Genomic DNA, 26436 nt, shown 5'->3' on the forward strand with positions numbered 1-26436 from the left:
AAAAAGTATTTTTTACTTATTTTTTTAAGTACTATTTAATCTGATATGACCTGTCATGCAGTTCACTATCATGGTTTCACCATCAGCATATTAAGATTTTTAAACTGGTTTTATGTTTTCATGTTTAATGTTTTTTCAAAGTTATTCTGAGAAGCACAAACGTCACACAACGACACAACTGTGTATATTAAATGCTGAAGTACTTGCACAACTAGTCAACACTCTCTAGAGATACAGTTAAATGTTTTGGGAAGTGCGTATAATATAACATTCATGTTCACTTCAATAAAATCTACATGAAAAAGTAAAAAAAAAAAAAAACGTTCAAAAAAACAACAAAAAGCACTTACCTTGACATCGAACACAATTTAAGGAAAACAACCAAAAGACGAAGCCGAGGAATTTTACAGGAACTCTCATTTTGATCTCAATTCACAAGTATCTTTGTTGGTCTGTCTCTGATACTCTTGTCTGCTTGGGGATCAACAAGTTAATCATTTACCAAAGTCAAAGAGAGGTTTTGCTTACACCAGACCACTGTAAATGAAAAAAATGAAAATCTTATCTGATATATGATATGATTATCTATATTTGCCATTTAGACACACCAAAATACAATTTACTTTAGAGAATTCAGACTTCTTGATTCATATTTATGCAATATATGAACAGGAAGCAAAGGGCAGGTTCCGAAATAATTGCCATGTTCGAATCTGTAGCTTAATCTGTTAATGTTTTTCACTGGATCATGTTCTTCTTGAATCAAATTATAAAGTACATTATGTGACGAAACAATCTGTCCCATAGAGCATTAGACAAGATTGAGATTGAAGAAGATTCACAACACTTTTTAACTTTTGGACATTGTAAAAGTACAGTCATTGCAAAATGAATATGTAACTCCCATTGCAAAATGTGTCCATTAGATTTGAGCAATCTATTGAAATGACAAAAAAGAGAGACAGAAGAAGAGTTTGACCCTTAAAGTATTTGCCTGTACTTAAATTGTTGTTGTCTCTTAGAAAACACTGAAAAAAAAAAAAAAAAAATAGTTGGAAAAGCTGGATGTCATTTACTGGATCTTACAGTGTTGACTTTTTGTAAACGCTGAATTGTTAAACTCAAAGGTCTTTAACTTTATTTGAAAATGGTTGTCATGTGATAACAGATTCTTGGCACATTCAATGAATATGTTCAAAACAGGGCCTGGAACTCTTTTAGAAATGCATAATTTTTAAATAGTAATTGAAAAAAGAGTGCTGGACCTTCAGAAAATGCTGACTGTGAAGATAAATGTCAAACTAAATACTTTATGGAGTTGTTTTATTTTTTTGAGGTTTGCAAAAAAAAATTGTAACCGTATACCAAACTTGAGACATGTCTAAATATTAAAACCCCTAATTTGATTAGAACGTTTTATAACAATAAGCATTACATAACATCAACATTAAACAGACAAAATTCATAAGATTAAAAAAAAAAGAGTTTTGGATCAAAGCTTGATTTGTAGTAACTGATAAACTTATTTTCATTTTTAATCTTATTATTTTGTTTAATTATTGATTTATTAAAATAGCTTGAGTAAAAGAAGATATAGCAATTACCCATTATTTTAAGGGATTTTTTTTTTTTAAATTGTGACATTATTTGGACCCACAGCTATCAGGAACAAGACAAATGATCGCATTTGATTGTCTGCATTTATTTAACAAACATAATATTTGTGAAGTTTGAATTTATGATTGTCAATATATGCTTACTAGACTTTATTGGACAGTAGATTACAGTTTTTTACGATCGCTATGACAATTTCCTAAACTCTTAACGCACCAACACAACTACAACACACAATTGGCAAAACGGTTAATTTCATGCTCAAAATCACACATTGTAAACTAAACTCCAAAACTAATTTTCAAAATACAATAATACACTAACACAATACACTATGTGTCACGGATGCATCAGCGTCAGCGTCAGACCTCTACACTCCGCCCACTCGTTCCGCATCCCCTGAGTTCTGATCACCTGCACCTGTTATCATCACCTGTCATCAATTCCCTGTCATCTCACACACTGTTTTATACCCCACCAATTCCTTCATTCAGTTGTCAGGTCTCGTCGATTCACCATCGACATTTTGACTCACTCAATCTGAGACATAGACTTAACCACTTACCTGCTTCGTCTACTTACCTGGTCCATTGGATTACTCAGCCGGTCCTCCATATCTTCAGTCTTCATCTGCTTGTCTTCTCCAGCCCGTCTGTCTTCCACTGTTCAACTTTCATCTACCAACCTGAAACAGATAAGAGACTTCGTCAAATCTAATTCATCCATTGACTCATCCACATATACCTCTACTCTTCAACTTACCTGCCGTGACTGTTCCTCTGTGCTTAATAAACATCATTGCAAACTTTACCTGTTGTGGTGTTCTGATTCCTGACACTATGGCCCGGTTTCACAGACAGGGCTTAGACCAGCCATTCTCAAACTGTGGTCCGCGGACCACTAGTGGTCCGTGAGGGTACTGCAGGTGGTCCGTGGAAAGGCTAAATAAAATATAAAATAATATTTTTTTTACCTTCATTTTACCAGGAAATTCCTATTAAAAAAGAAAAGTAAAAAGAATATGTAGGCCTATATTGATATAACATTTTAATTAAATTGTCAAGTTATTGTGTGATTACTAAAATAGCCTAGTGGTGTTCGGCCGTGACATTCAAGTTCAGTGCCGTTAGAACCACAACATTGGTTCGGTGGATAGCAACAGGTTCTCTGAAGAGAAAAGGGCAGAGGCAAATATGTTCTCATTATCACATCACACGCATAGCCTTTAATGGTGCGTTCACAACGGACGAAATTTCGCTTCAAACTTTTGTTTTTACGCGCGTCAATTTAGCTCTTGACGCGCGAATTGATACAAAGTGGTCAAGCGTATCACTAGACGCGGTAGGCGCGAATTTGACATAGCCTATGATCCCTTTTTGAATTTGACGCGCTATTCGCGTCCGGTGTGTGAACGCACAGTTAGGCATAGGCAGTTTATATGAAACGAAATGTTTATAAATGGAATGAATAAGGCCTGTGTTATTTAATTTCCAGTTAGTTTCTTGATCTCGCGTTTCTGAAATGTTTTGCAGATGTGCTGTTAAGTGGACAAACTTTTTGAGGACTTGTAAAACTCTGAAGATTAATAATAATAATCCCCTAAAATCGCCAAAGGTTTTGAAATGTTGACTATATTCCAGTGTTCTTATTACTGTATATATTTCATACTACATTGCTATGGAAATAAGCCTGTTGTTCAAATGAACCTGATTATGCCCTGGGCGCTTGAGTAGCCTAAATAAATAAATTAAATATGTGGCAGCCGTTGTGTGCAGTAAACTTTCCTTTAACAAGCCTGTGATGTGATGACCAGTTATAGTTTTAGTGCTAGTAAGCCTATTTAGAGGTGCAGATTAATTCAGGTAGGACTGTGTGTAGACATATTTTATTATGTGTATTATGAGGTGGTCCGCGAAAATTCTTGATTACAAATAGTGGTCCACACACTCAAAAAGTTTGAGAACCCCTGGCTTAGACTAAGCCAGGATTAGACCATAGATCAATTAGGACATTTAAGTAATTTTTATAAACATGCTTAGAAAAAACCCATTACCGATGTGCATCTTGAAACTAAAAAGGCACTGATATATTTTTAAGATCAGTCAGTGCAAGTTTATTTCAGTGGAAACAGCTCAGACTTACATTTTAGTCTAGGACTAGTCTTAAGCCCTGTCTGTGAAACCAGGGGTAAGTCTACCAAAACATTAACACATGTTCTCTTCCAACAGGAACATTTAGTCAATCATAGCACAATGTCATAAAAACACTAACATCAGATGGAATTACAGAAACTGCATTATTTTAGATGTGTCAGGTATGCCCTTATACAAAAGACAGTATATTGTATTGATCATAGAATGTGTTTTGTACTGCAGTTTCTTTTGAAGTCTCTCTACATGTTTGTTTGTTTGGGTTTAGTAAATGCGTGCTTTTTTTCTTTTTAGCAGAAATTTTATTTTAAAAAATGAATGACCCTTCATAGCTTCGTAGCTTTATGGAATGTACAGTTTATGAAAAAAAGAATTGCTGCAGTAAATGCTTTATTGCAACAAGACATTTCTGCAAGATAACAAAAATATGCAATCTAGCTGCCATTTACAGTATTACTGTATGTGAAAATACAAAATATACAAACAGAAAAAGCAATCTTCTAATCTGCCCGGTCTTCTGCATTTGTCCACGTTCTCATCCACATCACACCTGATATCTTTTCTGGCAAGGCATCTTGGGAAGAATCTTTGGCATGTCGTATCTATCCACCCCTGGCAGTGTTCAGCTGTGAGGTCTTGGCATGCAGCATCCTTTGCATACAGGAGGGACATTTGGTCCTGTGGACGATGGTCAAAAACCTTTCATCTCCAGGCTGAGAAAACTCCTCAATGGGGTTGAGGAAAGGGGAGTAAGGGGCAAGGAAAGGGGACATCATCCTCTGATGGGCGTCAAACCAGCCTGTGACTAGACGGGAATGGTGAAACCGCACTGTCCCATATTTGCATAACTTCAATCAGCTGTTTCTCAGTAGCAATGGAATAAAATACAGGGGATATATTTGTGTTTCAATTCACAATATAAGCAGCTGTTTACCTTGACTTTAGCCTGTAAGGTTAGGTTTAGAACACGGTGTTATCTGTTCTGACATACAGTGTTAAAGCATTGGTAAATTTGGCAGTAAAAATTAATTGTTTTGGTCTTGTTTGAGCTTGTGTCTAAAAGAAGTTCAAGCATTTTAAATTTGTGTTAATTGTATGCATTTTGTGTTAAAGCAACACGAAATGTGTTAATAGTATAGCTTACACAGACGGATGTTGTGCTAACTGTGTTAAGAGTTTTGTTGTTAAAAGTATTGAAGAATCTGTCATAGCAATCGTAAAAAAAAAACTGTATTTGGACATACACAGTAAAAAGGTGACTCTTTGAATTATTTTATTATTTTTTACAGTTTTTTATGATCACTATGACAACTTTTTCAATCCTTTTAACAATTTCCCTAAACTCTTAACACAGTTAGCACAACATCCGTCTGTGTAGACTATACAATTAACACATTTCTTGTTGCTTTGACACAAAATGCACACAGTTAACACAAATTTAAAATGCTTGAACTTCTTTTACACACAAGCTCAACCAAGACCAAAACAATGGATTTTTACTGTCGAATTTACAAATGCTTTCACACTGTGTCAGAACAGATATAATCATGTTCTAAACCTAACTTATTGGCTAAAGTCAAACTGAACGGCTGTTCATATTGTGAACAATCAAATATATCCCCTGAATGTTACTCCATTGCTACTGAGAAACAGCTGATTGAAGTTATGCAAATATGGGACAGTGCGGTTTCACCATTCCCGTCTAGTCACAGCCTGGTTTGACGCCCATCAGAGGATGATGTCCCCTTTTCTTGCCCATTACTCCCCTTTCCTCAACCCGATTGAGGAGTTTTCTCAGCCTGGAGATGAAAGGTTTTTGACCATCGTCCACAGGACCAAATGTCCCTCCTGTATGCAAAGGATGCTGTATGCCAAGACCTCACAGCTGAACACTGCCAGGGGTGGATACGGCATGCCAAAAGATTCTTCCCAAGATGCCTTGCCAGGGAAGATATCAGGTGTGATGTGGATGAGAACGTGGACAAATGCAGAAGACCGGGCAGATTAGAAGATGTCTTTTTCTGTTTGTATATTTTGTATTTTCACATACAGTAATACTGTAAATGGCAGCTACTGTATATTGCATATTTTTGTTATCTTGCAGAAATGTCCTGTTGCAAATAAAGCCGTTACTGCAGCAATTCTGTCTCTGTCTTCTTTTTTCATAAACCATACATTCTATAAAGCTACTCTAAGAAGGGTCATTTATTTTGTTGAATTGAATTTCTGCTGCAAAAAACAACAACAACAAAATGCATGCATTTACATTACAAACAAAACAAAAATGTAGAGAGACTTCAAAAGAAACTGCAGTGCAAAACACAATCTATGATCAATACAATACACTGTCTGTTGTATAAGGGCATACCTGACACATCTAAAATAATGCAGTTTCTGTAATTCCATCTGATGTTAGTGTTTTTATGACATTGTGCTATGATTGACTAAATCTTCCTGTTGGACGAGAACGTATGTTAGTGTTTTTACAAATTTTTTGATTTTGAGACATGTTTGCAGTGTTTTGGTAGACAGTGTATTGTTGCTAGTGTATTATTGTATTTTGACAATTAGTTTTGGAGTTTAGTTTACAATGTGTGATTTTGAGCATGAAATAAACTGTGTTGCCAATTGTGTGTTGTAGGTGTGTTGGTGCGTTAAGAGTTTAGGAAAATTGTTAAAAGTATTGAAAAAATTGTCATAGCGATCGTAAGAAACTAATGAAAATAACTTCAAAACCTGAGAATGCCTCCAACTGAGATTCAATTTTCAATATTTTAGTGATCTATCTAAAAATGCTTATCAGTTGTTTCAATATTTTTATATATATTTTTCCAGTACATTTGAGCTTCTGTTATTGCAGAAGTAGAAGCTTTATACTATATTTAAGGTTTAGTACATAATGCCTTCATTTCTGTCATACGGTGTTTAATAATTTGTAAATAAGACCAGAAAGATCTATGATTTTGATATTGGGTAAGCTTTTGTGAAAAGAAAATTTAAGCATTTTAGAAATGTTTTAATTGACTGTATATTGTGTGAAAACAACATGAATTGTGTTGATAGTATGGTCACAACAGACAAATGTTGTGCTAATTGTGTTTAGAGTTTTGAAAATGTGACGAAAGATTGGACAAAAGGATGTTAGCAATTAAATAAAAAAAAAACTGTAAATCAGTTGTCATTTCCATGCATATTTAAACATGTTGCTTTTATCATTTAGTTTTAATTGCAAGAATTCAAAACAGAGAAACTGAATTGGGAAAAAGGATTTATTTTCATTTTTTTAATTATTATTTTTTTAATTAGTAGTACAGTTGATGCATCAGCGATGTTTTATTCTTCTTGTGTCACACACTCAGGCAAATTCATCACTCCATCATTACAGTATTGTATTACGGAGATACTACTGTCTGTTAAATATTTGCCCCTCTGACATGCAAAGCTGATTCTGTCCTCATGTGGTGAGAATATCTTTTCCCGTCCAAGCCATCGCAGCTCTATACCTCTTTTATCCATTTCCTCCACCGTCACTGAACAAGGCTCTGAAACAGACAACATCTCACTGTCACTGTTACAATATACATTCATTGATTCATCAGAACCAGAACAACTACAAGATTACATCAAACTTACAAAAATTAAATACAGTAAGAAAAGCCTAACGTGTCTTTGATGTATGGTTTAGTGTCCATACTTACTTAAACACTTAATATTCCCTCTCCATTCGCCTTGTTCACAGGTCAAGTATTTGGAGTAGGGGTGATCCTGAACCAGTGTGTATTTATTAAAGCAGAAGTATTCAACTCTCTCCCCTGAATTGTATTCAGTTTTTGTCACTTCTGTTGTATCTGCAAAGTCTACTTGTGGTAGTGGCCCACATTTCCCTGAAGGCAGAGCAAAGTTATTTTTTTTTTAGATCACCACAAAAATTGGCAAATGACATTAATAAATCTCAATATCAGCCACATGCCTTTTTATGGCCTTCAACCCGAACATGATTTTATTTAATGAATATTATTAAAATGAGAATTTGGGGTCTTCTAAAATGTTTTAAAAATGCCTTTCTGTATTGAAGAGATCTGTGGATATTTCTATAATATATTATAGCCAAATTAAAATGTGTGTCTGAAGTTGCTATTATGCATGTAAAGCTCATCGACACAGTGTTAGTGTGTAGCTATGCTGTTGCTAGGTTATTCTGGGTGGTTGCCAGGACATCTTCTTGGCCCAAATCAAGAGAGACGATGTGCCGATGACACATGACATATCAAAACGTATCAAAATTGAGCATTTACTTTAATATGAGCAATAGTGATGCTTGCAAACACTGCTAATAAAACTCAACTAAACCTGTGAACCTTACCTTATGCAAAGAAAATATATATCCTTATATATGAAGGATCAATAAACAATTTAACAACATATTTAAACATTTTCAGAATAATATATTGTGCTAATATATCACCATATATTGCAAAATACATAAGGAATTGCTGCTTTTCATATTGAAAAATATGTGACAATAATATATCATAATGTTTGAAATTTTATATTCAATTTTATATTTTAATTTTATATTTACTTCACAATATATAGATGTAAGATATGGTACTGCATGTGTATAAATATATTGCAGATACATTTACTCATGCAGAATAAACACATAGGTGAGAATATATAATCTAATACATTTCTTGTATTTTATAATTATTTACATTATAAATGTTTCATATTTTCAATCTAATAAAAAAACCTGCATGTACTTAAGTATTTAGCAAAGACACTATCACTGTGCAGAGGAGTGCACAGCCATTACTTTTTAAATATAGTAACATATAGAGGCCAATTTTTACAATCTAACGCATGGTCTAAAGCGCATGGCGCAAGTGCGCATGGCGCAAGTCCAAATCCACTTTTGCTAGTTTAACGACAGGAAAAATGGTCGGCACGCCCGGAGTATGGTCTAAGAGGGTTGTCCCTATTCTCTTAATGAGTAATGGGTGTGTTTTAGGCTTTACGTGCGTTAAACCAATCAGAGTCTCATCTCCCATTCCCTTCAGACCAGCACGCCCATGGGCGCACATATAGGCGCAAATGCATTTAATATTTAAACAACGTGGCGCAGGCCATTGAAACTATCAAAAAACCTTTGCCTGGCGCTACATTGCACTGGGTGTATGATAGGGCCCATAGTCTTAATGGGGTGTTGCCAATTATTGTCAAACTAACCACAGGCTCTACTCTTCAGCACAATAACCCCCAAAACACATACCAGAAAACCTTTTAAATTCCAAAATAACAGAACATTAAACACTAGCAGCTCTCCCTCTACATGAATATTGACCAAAACACATGAAACAACACTTCATTGTAAAATGTACTCTTCTTTAACTGTGTATTTAGCAAAGCATGCTGGGAATTAGAAATCTGCTGCAACTCACTCCGTGAATGTGTGTATGCGTGTACATACATTCACATTTATATGGGAACATGTATGTGAAATATATGTACACAATAAAGGATACAACTTTATGAATATTACATGTAATGCTATTTTTGCCTTTATTTCTAAATATTTCATATGTATCAATATATAGCCATACATGGTCAATGCATATATTGCAGTATATTGAAAAATATAAGCACTACTTTCCCAAATATGGAAATGTATTATGTAATATATCACCTCTATTCACTGTACACCTTTGACTGTTCACTAACGTTTCCCACCAATTCCATTATAAAGTTTGCAGATGACACTACTGTGGTAGGACTTATAACGGGCGGGGATGAGAAGTACAGAATCTGTCTTAGTGGTGCTCTGCCAATAACCTAATCCTAAACATCGCAAAAACAAAAGAACTGATAATAGACTATAGAGAATGTAACACACACCATCAACCCCTCTTCATAAATGGCGAGTGCGTGGAGAGAATCCACTCATTTAAATTTCTGGGCATCCATATTACAGATCGTTTCTCATGGACAACTAACACCACAACAGTTGTAAAAAAAGCACAGCAGCGCCTCCACTTCCTGAGGATACTCAAGAAAAACAGCATGAATTTGAGGCTGCTGGTGTCCTTTTATAAATCCACCATTGAGAGCATTCTTTCATATTGCATCTCTGTGTGGTTTGTTGCATGTTCTGCTGCCGAAAAAAAGCTTTGCAGAGAATTATCAAGATTGCAGAAAACATAACTGGTTGCCCCCTCCCCTCCCTGTCAGACATTGCACTCAGTCGCACTCTCTCAAGAGCTAAGAACATCATCAAGGACAATACTCATCCAGGCCACCATCTGTTTCAATTGTTGCCTTCTGGTAGGCGTTATAGGTCTATACAATCCAGCACCACCAGATTTAAAAAATACTGTAGCTTCTTTCCAAATGCAATAGTTTCCATGAACAAATGTAGTTAGACAAACCCAGTCACTCACTGTTAACTTTTGCACTGTGATTACTGTTTTAATTCTATTTTATTGTTTTTATTTTGTTTTATTTATATGTTTTTTATTTATATGTTTTTTTTTGTGTGTATTTGTGTATTTATGTACACACCCAATGGAGAGCGTTCTTAATTTCGTTGTATTGTAAAGTACAATGACAATAAAAGGCATTCAATTCAATTCATTATATTTTGCAGTATATTCCTATATATTTATGTTTGTAAGGGTTACCTCCTACACATTTAGGAAATGGGACGTCCCATTCTCCAGTTGGCAAGCAGGTGATTTCACTCTGTCCTTGTAATTCCGATCCCTTCCCAACACATGAAAGAGTTATTGTGTGTCCAGGTCTGATTGAAACCTCAGGCCCCGGGTGTTCGTCTGATCTCATGTTTAATGGCAGGTTTGCGACACACATTACCTCTAAAGAACATAAAGATTTGATAAATCAAGCATCCTCCATGTGAACAACAGATCTATCATTGATCTATCTTTGTCCAATCCAAGGCTTTAACATTCTGTGTCCTTATAACACTTTAGTATGAATATTTATTCATGCAACTGTCTCTTGCTCTCTTTCTCCCTCCCATCCCACAAAACCAATAAAACAGTTTGAGACCTATCTGCAGTTTCAATGTGCTTTTATTAAGTGTAATATTGTATGGTGATTGCATCTGCACCAGCTGGATAGTCAAGTGTGATCGGGTCAGTTTCATCGGGGAGAAGCTGGTTTTGTGGTGGTTCTCGCTCCTTTTTATTAATTGTGGCTATATTGTGCAGAGTGGCACATGCAGCCACTATCTGTGATGCCCGCTCTGGTGATACTCTTAAGCGCCGAAGACAGTTGAAACGTGCCTTTAGGATGCCAAAGGTCATCTCTATCTTCACTCTGGTTTTACTGAGGGCCACATTGAAGCGGTTCTGTGGCCCTGTCTGAGGGTCATTATAGGGGGTTATTGTGTAGGTTTTGCTGTCCCAATTCAAATTAACAGTGTTTTGTACTGTAACAAATTTAACTTGCTTTCCTCAAAGCGCTGACACAACACAGACTCACGGAAAATTCGTGAGTCATGCACCCTGCGATAGGGTAGGGTGTGTACAGTTGAGACATGTGTACAGTTGAGACACCTTAAATAACTTTTAGTTCACAAGTTGTGATTTTTGATGTGCACATGCGTATTAGTGTCCTCTTTGATCGTGGGGAAATTTGAACAAATAACGCATCTCTGATCCGAAGATATCGGGAAAAGTTTTTTTTTCTAAGGTATGACGTTCACTTCACCATGCACTCTCCACAATGAATAGCTTGTTATCCTATATTTATGGCATATTTCATGGTATTGTGTCATGCAAGGTAATTGCAAAATCTAGAGAAATGTGCGAGGCGGCCAGCGGGGGACAGTTGAGACACACGTGCACCAACAGTACCCCCGATAGAGTTCTATTAGGTCACACACTGTTTAGTTGTTCAGAGTTATGATAACAGGCTAAACGTCATAATTATCCAGCATAGGATGCAAATGAAAATAAAATTTGATATTTGTGATATTTAAACTGTGTATTATTAATAAATATTGTTACATATCTTGTTCCTGCTTTATTTTTTAACCAGTGCTAATTTAAATAAAATGAATGAATATAAATGGATGAATAAACAAAAATGTTGCCCAATTGTTATTTTCTTTATTTGTCTTTATTTTTTATATTTGCAATGAATGGTTAGTTACCTTTATATCATTAAAAATGGATGTCTCAACTGTACCATGGTACTGTCTCAACTGTACCACATATGGGTACAATTGAGACAAAGTTGAGACAAAAAGCAACTTATTTTTATGAGCTAAACTACTTGTGGGTATTATTGATTGATAATATCTTAGTCTACAAGCTAATGAAATGTCATGTGGCATGTCATGTGGATATTCACTTCTTTTCAGTATCTATTTTTGTGTGAAAAATCAAAAAGTGTCTCAACTGTACTCAGTCTACCCTACAGTAAGTGTATGGTTTCGACGTGTCAAATTCTTTATGTGCGGCTCAAGAAGTTCACAAAGATACGATTTTCCTTCCGTGGAAAATCTGTATCTTTCATACAAGTGTATAACTATCATAGACAGTAAAATAAATGGACACAGCGACCCCATAGACTTCAACGGAGAAAAGTGAAGCAAATTAGAAGCACTCACTTCCTGATGGCTGAGCGTACTGCGCAGACTCAAACTGAGCTTGACGACGTAGATGTGACGTGAGAAACCTGTCTGACAGTTGTCTTCTAGTAGCTGTGCCAAGCGAAATCTGAATAATTCCCTTCTGAATCTTGCAGAGACGGAGAGCGTGAGTAGGAGCTGTCCATGAGCTAGGAGCAGGAGCAACTTTATGACTATCTATGGGCTTCTCCCTTGACTTTATGCCTCCACGTCCCCCCGATTGACTGTGAGCTTCTCCTCCTGTCTATACGGTAATTTCCAGAGAGTCGCGTGGTTATGACGCAATCGTTAGCCTATTTTTACAAAAACTGCTTCTACGGGGCCATAACGTAAGATACAAGGTAATGGAGACTTGCATACATTGTCGTGTTTCTTTAGAAATAAACAATGGACAAATAGAGTCTTTAAACGCCTCAGATGTAAAGTTATTCGCTGTCAAAGTGACGCCAAAATGAATGGGAGTCAATGGAATGCTAACAGCAGGTGATGGCTTGTTAGCCAATGGCGGCCCCCAGGGATAGTACGCTTTCCGAGTGCTGGATTAACCCCCTGATAACTATCAAGAAAGGCAAGGGGATTTTGTCTATCCCTAAAAACTCTTTCTTTAACCCTTGTATGGTGTTCGGGTCTGTTGGACCCGTTTTCATTTTTTATCAAAAGAAAAATGATACAATTAATAATTTTTTCAAACTGAGACTCATTGGCCTTGGCTCATTTTCTGTGAGGAATATATATCAGAACACATTTTCAATGAAAACACACTGTACACCCCCCCTACACATTTATATTACACACAGGATATTCGGGTCCACTGGACCCGGGGCTAATAAAAGTGTGGAAATTGTAGGTCCTGTGTACCTTTACTCTGTCCTCCTCCTGTCAGGGTCTGCTGTTAGTGTTTGTATGTTCTTGTATATGGTTTATGAGGACACAAATGTGTATAATGACATGGGTATTACAACGTAAACATGGTTTATGACGACATCTGTGTCCTCATACTAAAACATACTAAATGGTGTTTTTTGAAATGCAAAAAATGGCAAAAGTTTTCTGTGATTGGTAGGTTTAGGGGTAGGGTTAGTGTAGGGGGATAGATTATACAGTTTGTACATTAGAAAAACCATTATGCCTATGGAGAGTGACCGTACACCACATATCCAAGTGAGTGTGTGTGTGTGTGTGTGTGTGTGTGTGTGTGTGTGTGTGTGTGTGTGTGTGTGTGTGTGTGTGTATGTGTGTGTGTGTGTGTGTGTGTGTGTGTGTGTGTGTGTGTGTGTGTGTGTGTGTGTGTGTGTGTGTGTGTGCGTGTGTGTGTGTGTGTGTGCGTGTGCATGTGTATGTGTGTGTGTGTCTGTGTGTGTGTTGTGTGTGTGTGTGTTGTGGGTGTGTGTATGTGTATGTGTGTGCATGAGTGTGTGTGTGCGTGCGTGTGAGAGAGAGATTGCGTGTAAGTGTGAAAGAGTGCAAGAGTGAGTTTTGTGTTTCTACTCCTGCCATTCCCACACGAGGTTGCAATTCTTAAATGTGATCTAACAAAGGTAAAGAGAAAATATTAACCATATATGCTGTTTATATTGCTTGTAATTGGGATGAAGTAAACATATGTTGAGTATTTTAACATAACATTTTTAATTGTGTTGAATTAAAAACCCCAAAATGCAGCGGGTCCACCAGACCCACGAACACTGGCTGAGTAACAAAAATATGAACACCACACAAGGGTTAAGTGCTCGTCTAACAGTTTGCGCTGAGATGTCCACAGGATTTGGAAGAAAAGGTGAAGCCATTGCAACAGACACTGGGAATTAGTTACATCACCTCAAATGTTTCTTTGCTCACAGCTGACTGGTCAAACTTAAGTCTGAGATCTCAAATCAAGAACATAACCTGCCCCTGAGCAGGTTAGCCATGCAGCGTATAAGATACCATGGCAACGAACACAGAGTAAAGCCAAGCTACTTTCATAGTAGCCTACCTAAAGTAAACGCCAGGGTTGGCGGAAACTAAACTGAAACTTAGCTGGCTAGCCACCTAAATCGGCTTCATGGTATAGACCCCTGCACTCCCGCGAGTCCCGGGACCCAAAGCAACAGAGTGCGGCGCGGGACTAGATTTGATGGCCGCGTGCATGCGTAAGATACTTGTGTGTGTGCGGGTTGCGGGAGAATAAAAAGATTTGCGGGACTCCCGCAAATCACAGACATATGTGTTGATTTCTTGAACGCAATGGCCAATGGGATGTATTTAAGATAGAATACACTCACCGATCAAAACTGAGTTTTTGTTCAGTGCTGAATTCTGCATGCTGGCAGATCCTCTGATTATAACAAACGAAGTGTATGAAAGTAAAATAATGCCAAATGTTTTTGAAACAAAGAAGCCTGTTGAACTGCACTTCTTGAAAAAAACAAAAAAAAAACAGGCATTGCATAACCATGCTTGCATTTTAATGCATTGTATTTTTAGGGCTTGCATTTTTATGGACTGAAATTCAACATGGTTGGATATTTAAGCTGTGAATATTTCAATTAAAAACATTTCAAACACATTTTCATTATTAAAAATTCAATAATCCATATTCACCTTTCATATTTCACTTCCAAAATTAAAACTGTTTAAAAATACAACCTATAATATTCAACAGGCAATTTTCGGTCCATTTTATTTTGCTTTGCAAATTCGCTTCCACAAATTCAGTGGTTCAAATTCGATAGTAAATTCAACATTGACATCCAGGAGCTGCAGGAAAAGCAGTAGATTGCTGAGCATACTCTCCATCTGCTGTTAGTCGCCCTCACCAGCAGGGGGTGCAAAAGCGCATGTTGTTGACGAAGACCAGCAATAGTTAGAACAAGCCATTCATTCATAAAATGAAAACGATTATCTGTGTCAATATACAAAAGCTGTGTTTGTTTCATTCAATAACTTCATTGTTACTTTCCCTGTGTAGCCTACATGTTATCAGCTTTCTCTACCACGAACGGAATTATAATCGGTTTCCCTCAATACCTCATACTCAAGGATGCCCCTTCTGTCGGGACAAAACACTTAAAGGGGTGGTTCAGGATTTTGGACATCGGACCTCATTTCTAAGTTAGCCTTGGTGTTATTTATCAGTGGAGACAGTTTTCACAATTTTTCATCCAGTCCTTCCAGTTGCATAGTTCGCTAGTGCTAGGCTAGCACGAGTCAACGGTTATGTCAATCATAATGTTAGAAATCAAACTACTCTTGCATCTCAATTATCGCATTACATTTACAAGAACTAGTTTCTCAGCAGCGGTGGAATTTTACTTTGCTCCGGTTAGTAGTACTGCGCCGAAAAGTAAACACAGAACAGAAGCGCACTACAGTCGGGACGTCTAGCTAGCTAGTAGTAGCCTTGAACAACGATATTGAAACATTCGATTGTACACTATGGAATTGGCAACATGGTGATTCGGTGTGCATTTCGAAATTGTAAAAATAAACCAAATAGATGGTCACCAAAAAGTTTCCACAAATTTCTGTATTTGTAAGTTATACATTTTCTGCACTGGCACCACCAGTCTCGCAATGTTCTGTCCCGGTTTTCTACGGCATCTCCGGCGGCTGCTGTCTCAACAGACATTCTTTCTCTTTCTGCCCTTTTAGCATCCATCTCGATTAGTTCTTCGTCTGTGTATTCCGGCTCATACATGTACGGTTCGTTGAATAACACACATTCCTCGTCTTCATCGTCTCCAAAGTCCGAAACATTGGCATGGCTTTTAAATGTGGCCATAGTCCTATGTCTTGTTGATTTCTTCGTGAAATATACTCTGCTTCTGTAGTGATGAGTGTCAGCGGCAGGTAAATACACTTGCGTGATTGTCATGTGGACCGGCTCTCTCGGTTGCCTAGGTAACTTAATATCACTCCGCCGCTGCCAGTAGCGCGGGAAGGGGGGTGCTGCGGGGGCTGCAGCCCCCTCGTCATAGCATCAGCACCCCCAAGTGGGGGGGCTGTGGACTAACATAATATTGTACTTTAAAAACGTGAAATAAAAATAAATAAATGGACAGCTTTAATAACTCTCTAATGCCTAATGTAGTGAGTGTTCAAGCTACGGAGAAAATGAAATAAAGTTTGAATTTGTCATGCTTTGTTCCGATCAGAGCATGTGAGCGGAGAGCGCATTTTTGAATATTCCGCTCCCTCGCTCATTACGCTCAGGGTCGCTCGCTCAACCCATAATGGCCTGCTGGTTCCAAAATATGTGGAATAAGGGCTGCCTCCGACTAAAGTTTTTTTTTCTAGTCGACTAGCAGTTGTTCATTTAAGCCATTAGTGGACAAATCGCCCCTTTATATTAATTGTATTACTTAAATAGGCTATATACAGGCTATATATAGGATAATGAGCGTGTACATAATACAGCCGCACTCAAGCGCACGGTCGCTCGCATTAAGATTGCCACAAAGAACCGGTAAAAGTATTAATGTGTCAAAAATAGCAAGGAGACATTAAATTGTTTACAGCCGTCATAATAATCACAAATACACTTACATTGCTGTAAATGAGTTTTATGAATGAATGGCTTGCTCTAACTGTTGCTGGTCTTCGTCAACAACACGCGCTTTTGCACCACTTGCTGGTGAGGTCGACTAACAGCAGATGGAGAGTATGCTCGGCAATCTACTGCTTTTCCTGCAGTTCCTGGATGTCAACGTAGTATTTTCTGTCAAATTTGAACCACTGAATTTGTGGAAGCGAATTTGCAAAGCGAAATAAAACGGACCGGAAATTGATTTTTAAACAGTTTGAATATTTTGGAAGTGAAATATAAAAGGTGAATATGGATTATTTAATTTTTAATAATGAAAATGTGTTTGAAATGTTTTGAATAGAAATATTCACAGCTTAAATATTCAACCATGCTGAATTTCAGCCCACAAAAATGCAAGCCCTAAAAATACAATGCATAAAATGCAAGCATGGTTAATGCAATGCATATTTTTACAAGTAGTGCAGTTCAACAGGCTTTTTTTGTTTCAAGAACATTTGGCCTTATTTTACTTCCATATTCAAATAAATAAATATAAACAGTTGTAAAATGAAGCGATTAACTATGTTCAGGAGATTACACATGATTTTCCACTTTCTACAGCCTGGATTTTTACCAAATTACAGTTCATGCACATGTTCATTCTTTATTATTTCCTTTTTAAACACCATCATTGTTAATGCCGTTTTTATTGTTGCTAAAGGACATTCTATAGCATTAGAACAGATAATGTGAGAGATATTTGCTGGTACATCTGTAGTTGGCTAAAATGTAGTTTGCACACAATGAAAAAAATTAGACGATGACTTTTTTGACGGTCCCTATCCCTATCCTTATACATTGGACATTCAGTGGACATTCGCAAGTAAGTATGCCATTAAAACAATACTTGCCCATTTTGATCGATTGTGAAAAATGTAGTAGTTGACAATCTTTGTTGTCAATATCATGTAGCTGCTTTGAATTTGCAAAAAATTTGCTTTATTTCACATATAATTGAGAAAGTTCTTAAACGCGGAAGTCCGAATGTGCGAATATAAAACCAAAATTACCTAAGTGTTGCACATTCAGTATTTGAATAAAATCAGACTTTAATAAAATGATGTAATTTGGCTAATTTTGATGCATGTGTATATATAAAACCATGCAAACAACCAGTTTGTGTGTAATAAAAACGATTTACTTATCGTTACAGCTGAGACACATCCAAGAGATGGGCCTGAGACCCCCACCCTCATATTTCTATTTATGTTTTCAATTTGTACAAGTGGTCTGTTTTAATAGACCATATACAAGACTGTTTTGTAAGTTATTAGTGTCTCCTGAAAGGAAAATAAATGTTTGTGCTTTTATTCACAAAACACAAACAATGTTACTTGGTCTCATTCCTTTATGCCATTTTGCATATTATGTTTCTCAGATACAAAGATTAAACCTGAATGAAAATGAAGAAAATCAATCAATAATCAAGTAAAGTACTTTAGCATATATTAAAATATGCTAATATATGCTAATATATTAGGATATTTGGGGTAATGTCCTTTGTAAAAACTTTTTGTGCATTTGAGTATTTGAAAACTCCAAAGGACACATATAGGCGCTAAAAATGACACTTTGCCTCCCTTCGGTTATATTTGAATAACTCTTGCTCAGAATTTGATAGATACATTTTTTTTTTCTGGTGGATACTGGCACCTAGTGGAATCAAACAATATAAGTCCCCAGAGCAAACAGTACCTGAACCACAGACTTTCAAAGACAGGATTCTAAAAAAAAAGGCCTATTTTCTTATGTTTATCGTAATATTTTAAACTCATACAATGCTATTTATGAAGTTTTGCAATCTGATTTAGTAATCTGATTTGAAGGGTTTTCTGTACAATGACACCAGTTTTTATTTTTTTTATTTCCTACATTGTATGTGTGTAGGGTGAATATTTAGCCTTGGGTGTGTTAAATTCAGGCGGAATTCCAAAATATGCCTTAAGCCTGTTTTATGCTTCTGCGTCGAATCGACGGCGTACCCCCGCGGACCCCTCTGCGTCGACGCGAACCTCGACGCGACCCCTCCGCCGTAGCTTGACGTGCACCTCCAAAAAATTGTAACTACGCGTCGCGGTGACGCAGACCGCAGGGGCTGTGATTGGTCAGATTATACATCATTTCCGGAGTAAAATATATTAAAATAGAAAACAGTCATTTTAAATTGTCATAAAATATGTTTTGTTTTATTGTTTTTTATATACTAAACACAGCCTTGGTGAGCAGAAGAGACTTCTTTTAAAAACATTAAAAATCTTACCGATCTAAAACTTTTGACCGGTAGTGTATGTATATATTTATATATATTCTTTTCTTTTTTTGTTGTTGCTAGAAATAAACTTCAATCAATCAAATCAATGTTTGTTTTGAAAAAAAGTTTGTTGTTTATTTACAATACAATGTTCACGGGTACATCATGGATATCAAGTAATTAACCAAGTCTGCCACGGGACACTACATTATCCTGCCATGGCACCGTGGTCGAACCCATTTTGTAGCCCAACCCGGTGATCTTTGCACCCGAAGATAAAATCTTTAAAGTCACTGCCAGTCTCTGAGCGAGGTCAATAGGCATACTGTGTGTAGTCTGATGCTGTATTAACGGCTTTAAACGATGAACAAGATCGTCAAATCGACCTTTCGACATCCGAAAATACTTAAAGTGCATTTCTTCGTCCAAGTCCCTCAGCGGTCGAACAACCGTAACAAATTCGCCAATCCTTCCCCTGTCTTCGTGCACTGGTCGTACAGACCACCTTCGCTGACGTCTTTTTCTTCTACGATTAAACATTTGCAATAAAATCATTTGTTGATTAGCTCCAGCTGCAACAACACTCTCTCTCTTTCGCTCGCCATTGTCGGAAATGAAAAAGCGGAACCGGCGCATGGAACCAAAACAAACTAGGAAAGAGATTCGCGAACCACACCACCCCCCTAGCGTTCTGGCGGTGAAATGCACCGCGATGCAACGCAACCCGACGCAGAACCATAAAACGGTCACGACGCCGTTGGAGTGACGGCGTAGCTACGCCGTGGAGTTGACGCAGAAGCATAATGAGGGCTTTAGAGTGGAAGGAATTTACAAGGGCAGAGCAAAAATCAACTGCTTGTCAAATGGAGAATGGCACATCCTATTCCCTAATTGTGTAGGCAGTAAGGTCACATGCCTACTAGTCGAGTTGCATTAGCAGTGCAAGCATCACAATTGCTCATATTAAAGTAAATGCTCAACTTTGGTATGTAACTTGACTCTCTTGACTCTCTTGACCAAGAACCAATGTCCTAGCAACCACCCAGAATAACTTAGCAACAGCAAGTCTAATTTAGATATATAGTTATAATACATTATAAAGAAAAATCCAACCCAGATCTCTTCAATACAGAAAGTCATTTTTAAAGCATTTTAGAAAAATGACCACAAATTCTCATATTAATAATGTGCATTACATTGATAAAATGTTCTATTGGTTTAATGCCTTTGTTGGTCTGTCTCTGATACTCTTGCCTGCTTGGGGATTACATTTAATTTGGAGAATCATCCAATCAGAATGAAGTAAATTCTGATAATTTCTATAATAATAATGAGAATAATAATAAGTGATAATAATAATAATAATATAAATAGAATCAATTATAATAATCATTAATGATACAAAAATCATACCAGTGCATTGCCGTAAGCCTGTCCATTCAGTCTGGGAATTACAGGTGATTTCTACAGGCTGCTCTGGTTCAAACCCAGGACGACATTCATTTACCTTGTATTCTTGAATTGATGTTGTAGTGTGTTCTCTGATCTCCCACAATCTCTGCATTTGGGATGTTTGGTGTTGCACACATTTTTACTGTAAAACAAAAATATCCATCATTCTAATTTGAATTCATATTATATGCGCAAATTGTAAGATTTAATATCAGCCCATACCATCACACAGTGGTTTTGGTGTCCATCCGTCTCGAGTGCATGTGGCCTCTGCTGCTGTTTTATCATATCCAGACATGCAATAGTAATCTTTTTTTACTCCCAATTTCAGATCTCCCCAGAAGTAATATCCAGGACTAGACACATGCTGGTCATGTGGAACTTCACATCTAATTTCTGAAACAAGATTTACATTATTTTAATATCATGCGGTAAGTTCAGCAACAAATGCAGAAGTGTTTCTCTATAATCTTACCCGCACAAACAGGCAAATAATCCCACTCTCCATTCTCTCGACATGTTAATGATTTGAAGGTTTCTTTTGTTTGAAAGATCCAGTGTTTTTCAGTGCAGGTGATCTCCACACTTTCTCCAGCTCTGAAAATAGTTTTCCCCTCTGGGTTGATCTTTTTTACTCCGAATGTGGTTGACTTAAGCTCACAAGTTACTTCTGTCCAAAACATAATTATGTAGAAATAAGGGTAAGAAGAGATGAAGCATAAAAAATGTGTGAAACTGGATTTGCATGCTTTGTCTTTTGGTGAAAACAAATTATTCTATAATTACTTCTTTTTTTTTTTATCCTAAAATGGGAAAAAATATAGCTTGCCATAAATAGAGTCCCTAAATAAGTATAAGCACATTTTCTATTTTGAGAACTTTTAGATATATTTGCTAAACTATTATCTGGAAATTAATCAAGCAATTAGAAAGTAGTTTTTTTTTTTTTTTTTAGCTGATTTTGTAGTTACCAAATAATAATGATTAGCAAATCCTGTTGCCTCATGATTTTTTAAAAAATAAAATAAAATGTTGATTAAAACCTAAAAAAACAACATCAGTTGGACACTTTCTACAGCATCACAGGAAGAAAGTAAATAATCTCATTCCATTTTCTCAACTTTTACAATATTGGTGTGTACAATATTATATAAATTAGTGTGTTGACTCCTTTCATCATTTAGAAAAAAATCTAACTAAGATCAAGCAAATATTTTTTTTTTTGAATGCTTTGGAAATATAAAATTATGTATTAACTACATACTTGCTTTATTTTAATATTCAGTTTTGAATTTAAGGTTAATGTCTATCTAATTTAAGAATGTTTCAGTGTGACACTACAGAGTATTTTTTTTTTTTTTTTTTTTTTTGCTTGCATTATCAAAGCTATATGGATATAATGATTTTAGTGTTATTTCACATGTTAATTGTTTATTATGTAACATTCATCATAACCATCACATTCTGGGTTCAGAGTGGGTGCATTTTCTCAACAACATTACCATTTGATATATCTGGTGCTGTGCATGTTATCTCTGTGTGAAAAGCAAGGGAAAGAGAAATAGTTAAATTGGTGTTTTGATTAAAGCTCAGAAATCTGTGATCATTGGGTGAAGATACAAACAAACAAACAAATAAACAGTATAATGAACCTTTGCATTTTGGAACGGGGTGACTCCATTCGCCCGTCTCTGTGCAGTGAATGTCACTACTTCCATTTATCTTTGTGTCATTAGATACACACTCAAAGTGAATAACATCACCATAACCTCCCTCCTCTGTGTTGCCCGATGCACTCACATCCTCATCTGTGCGAATGGCTGGACATCTCACAGCTAGGCAATAAAATATTACAATAAATACAAATAAAGTAACCAACAAACCAATCACTTATTTTAGTTATAATTCTCTTGTCACTATAGTTCCGAAGTTTATGACTGAGAAAAAATCTAAAGAAATCAAAAATATCAAAAGACAAAAAAGAAAAATAGTTACTGCAGAAAGCGTACCTTCACAGATAGGGAGAGTATTGTCCCATCCTTGAGCTCTGCAGGTACGATTATTGATTCCGCTTGTTATTTCAAACCTGTGAACACAAGTACAAGTGCACACTTTTTACAAGTACAAGGAGTGTTAAACTGAAAAGGACAGTATGCATGTCATACAAGAGAATAAAAAGCATAAAGCACATTTACCCTTTCTTGCAAGTATACAACACTGTTGCTCCAAAAACAAACTCAGACCCTGATATAAGCCTAAAATCACCATTTGGTGTGTCCCCTGGGTGACTGCATTTTGTCTCTGCAAAAATCAAACATGTTTTACTCTGCATTGTAACATTGATTTAATAACCAAACATGATGTGGTCATTGGTGATGTGGAATTGACCATTTTCTCACTTGCACATGGTCGCTTAATGGATGTCTTCCATTGTCCTTTTTCACATTTTAATATATACATTCCAGTAAAACCAGTCGTGCAGCTCAGCCTTACTCTTTCACCATCACCGTATAACTCTTTCTCAACTGGTTCTGTGTTTTCATAGATAATATCCTCTCTACGACATTCTGAGAAACACAAACAAATGTTACACAAAGACATTTTGTACATTAAATGCTGAAACACATGCAAACTTTCTAAATCTACAGTTTGGGAAGTGTATATAATATAACATTTCTATTCAAGTCAATAAAATCTAAATTAAAAAGACATTTAAATAAATAACAACAAAAAATCACTTGCCTTGACATCGAACACAATTTAAGGAAAACAACCAAAAGACGAAGCCGAGGAATTTTACAGGAACTCTCATTTTGATCTCAATTCACAAGTATCTTTGTTGGTCTGTCTCTGATACTCTTGTCTGCTTGGGGATCAACAAGTTAATCATTTATCAAAGTCAAAGAGAGGTTTTGCTTACACCAGACCACTCTGTGCACAAGCAATATTTCATATAAGTAAAAAAATAAAAAAAATAAAAAATTATCTGATACAGCAATTCTTATTTGCCATTTAAACACACCAAAAGAAACGTTACTTTAGAGAACTCAAAATTCTTGAGTCAAAGTTGTTCAACACATGAAAATGAAGCAAAGGTTCCATCATGCCATGTTCACCTCTGAACTCTTTAATTCTGTTAATGTTTTTCATGTTCTTCGTGAATCAAATCATAAAGTACATTATGTGGTGAATGAATCTGTCCCATAAAGCATAATGAGTGAGATCGAAGAAGATTCACAACAATTTTGAAGAAGAGTTTGAGCCTTAAAGTATTCGACTGACTGCTTAAACTGTTGTTGTCTCTTATGACCTAGATGATCCTCATTATCTCACATAAAATAAAATAAAAATTTAAAAAAAAGAGTTGGAAATGTAAAGGCTGGATGTCATTTACTGGATCTTACTTTTTATGTAAACACTGAATTGTTAAACTCAAAGGTCTCTAACTTTGTTTGCAAATGGTTGTCATGTGATTCTTGGCAAACAATTAATTATGTTTAAAATAGGACATGAAAAATTAATACAAATGTATTTTTTTCCCCCAATAAATATTGAAAAAAAAAGTGACTGAAATGCTGACTAAATAATTGTCAAACTAAATAATTTATAAGAAGTTTATAAGTTAAGTTCTGAGGTTTGTGATTTTGCGATTTTTGTGTAAATACTAAAAACCCTGAATTGAATAGATTATTTTATAGCAATAAGCATAACATAAACGTCAAAATTAAATCGACAAAATTCACAGGATAAAAAAAGCTTGGTTTGTAGTAACTGATAAACCTATTTTTATTTTTGTAGGGAATATTGTTTATTTGTTCAAATATCTTGCATAGTTGAAGGGTTAGCTTACTGAATGCAGTCAACACTAGTGTAAAACAATTAATCATGGGTCTTGTAATTTTCATTAAAAAACTTTAAAGTGATAATTAAAAATATAGTGTATATTTTATTAAGAAAATTGTGGTTCAGTGTTGTATAAAAAATACTGAGAACATTTCACTAATAAAACCAAGAGATAAATTTTCCTAATTTTTTAAGGAAACATACACAGTTTTGACGCTTAAATTGAGGAACCGATTAAGCTGATCAAATTAAGGAAAAAATGCTACCTATTTATTTGAAGATAATTTGATCAATTATGCGGTTTTAGAGACACCATTGTTAGTTCCCAGGATGCTTTGCACATGGCTGGAAATGGAGAGTACATGTTGAAATGAAGTGTTATTTGATGTGTTTTTGAGCAAAGGGAAACATCTGTTAATGTTTAATGTTCAGTTGTTTGAAAGAGTTTTTTTTGTCTATTATGTTGAAGTTTTGATCAGAAGATTGTGCAGAAGAGTAGGGCTTATGGTTAGGTTATGAATAACTGCATGTATTGATAATCTGCTTTGTTCATTGAGCAATAACTTTGCTATAATGCTAGTGCAGTAACAAGTTTGTTTCTGTGCTGAGCAGCATACAGTCTTTTAATTATACAATATAAGTCAAAGACAAATATAAACAGGTTATTTCCATTCACTCTAATTCACACACTAAGCATCAACTAAAAAAATATATATAACTAAATAATAACTCAAACTTATTGACTAAATAATTTAGGGGATTTTACATTATTTATTCAGGTAGATTCCATGAATGAAATGAAGCCTTAACTACTCAAAAATATAATGTGAAATGTTGTTACCAAAAGGAAATAACAATAACATTTTTTTTATTTTTTTTTACAGTGCTGTGATGTTTGTAAAATAAAATGGAGAAAACAGAATGTGATTATTTGTCTTGTTCCTGTTAATTTTCCTGTTCCAAATAATGTCAACATTTTTATCCTTTTTTCTCCGCTCAAAATAATGGATGACTGCTAAATATCTGCTTTAAGAATTCAGTGATCAATTGCACCACCAAGTGGTCCTTCTGTAAAGTTAAAATTTATGATTGCATTTATTATTTTAAAATATAGACCATGATTTTAATGTATATTGACTGCGACAGACAAAAAGATTGTCAGCAGTTTCATCAGAATATTAACCAACCAATCTCTGAACCCGTAGTTAATATGTAAAAGGTTATGAATAGAAGGGAGCACTATTCATAATTATTTTCCCCACAATGTCAAATGCACTTTGTAATGTCACATATATTAACCAAGTATTTTTGTACATTTTACACACACAAAAAAAAAAAAAAAAAAAAAACTATAAATCATGATCATAATCAGCAGGAAACCCATGTTTAGTGAATTTTGAATGTGAAATTAACTACTGTGCCAAGTAGAAAATTTGTTTGGAGAACTGTGTGAAGAGATTTGGAAAAAAAAAGACCTATGTATTGATAAATGTGTCCAATCAATAAAAAAAAAAAAAAAATTCTATTCTAATCATTCTTAAATGTATTGGTAGAGAAACCAGATTTTTTTTTTCATCATATATTTCCTTCACTTATTTTAACGCTTACTGCTAAAATGCATTGTATGAGCTTCTGTTACTTTCACTGTTCATTATATTGCTCTATCATACTTTATCTTTCATTTACAGCACAGCACATATTTAGATCAACTCCAGAAAGGCTCAGTGTTGAGGAATGGGTCAGCGGTTCCAGTGAAATATCAATTCAGTATTCGAGCGCTGTCTGACATTGGTTTTCGGGGCGCGCACTTTGGAATGTTTGCGTTCATGGAACTTCTTGACCTGCAAACGTCCTGTAATAATGTAGGAACCACTCGTTCCTGGACTCTCTCGTTATAGTGTTAACG

At 35.7% G+C, this 26436-nt stretch overlaps 1 protein-coding gene across 1 annotated transcript in view; it reads right to left on the reverse strand.

Annotated features, from left to right (window-relative positions):
- LOC309475408 (complement receptor type 1-like) overlaps positions 1-26436 on the reverse strand; it is a 179455-nt gene that overhangs the window by 78765 nt on the left and 74254 nt on the right. Inside the window, exons 39-40 of the mRNA XM_082138169.1 lie at positions 21163-21357; positions 20910-21083 (exon numbers count right to left, since the gene is read on the reverse strand). Of these exons, the coding sequence (XP_081994295.1) occupies positions 20910-21083; positions 21163-21357 (369 nt within the window). The remainder of the gene's footprint in view (positions 1-20909; positions 21084-21162; positions 21358-26436) is intronic.

This window comes from Leuciscus leuciscus (assembly GCF_965113295.1).
Source record: "Leuciscus leuciscus genome assembly, chromosome: 15".
In the NCBI taxonomy this organism is placed as follows: domain Eukaryota; kingdom Metazoa; phylum Chordata; class Actinopteri; order Cypriniformes; family Leuciscidae; genus Leuciscus; species Leuciscus leuciscus.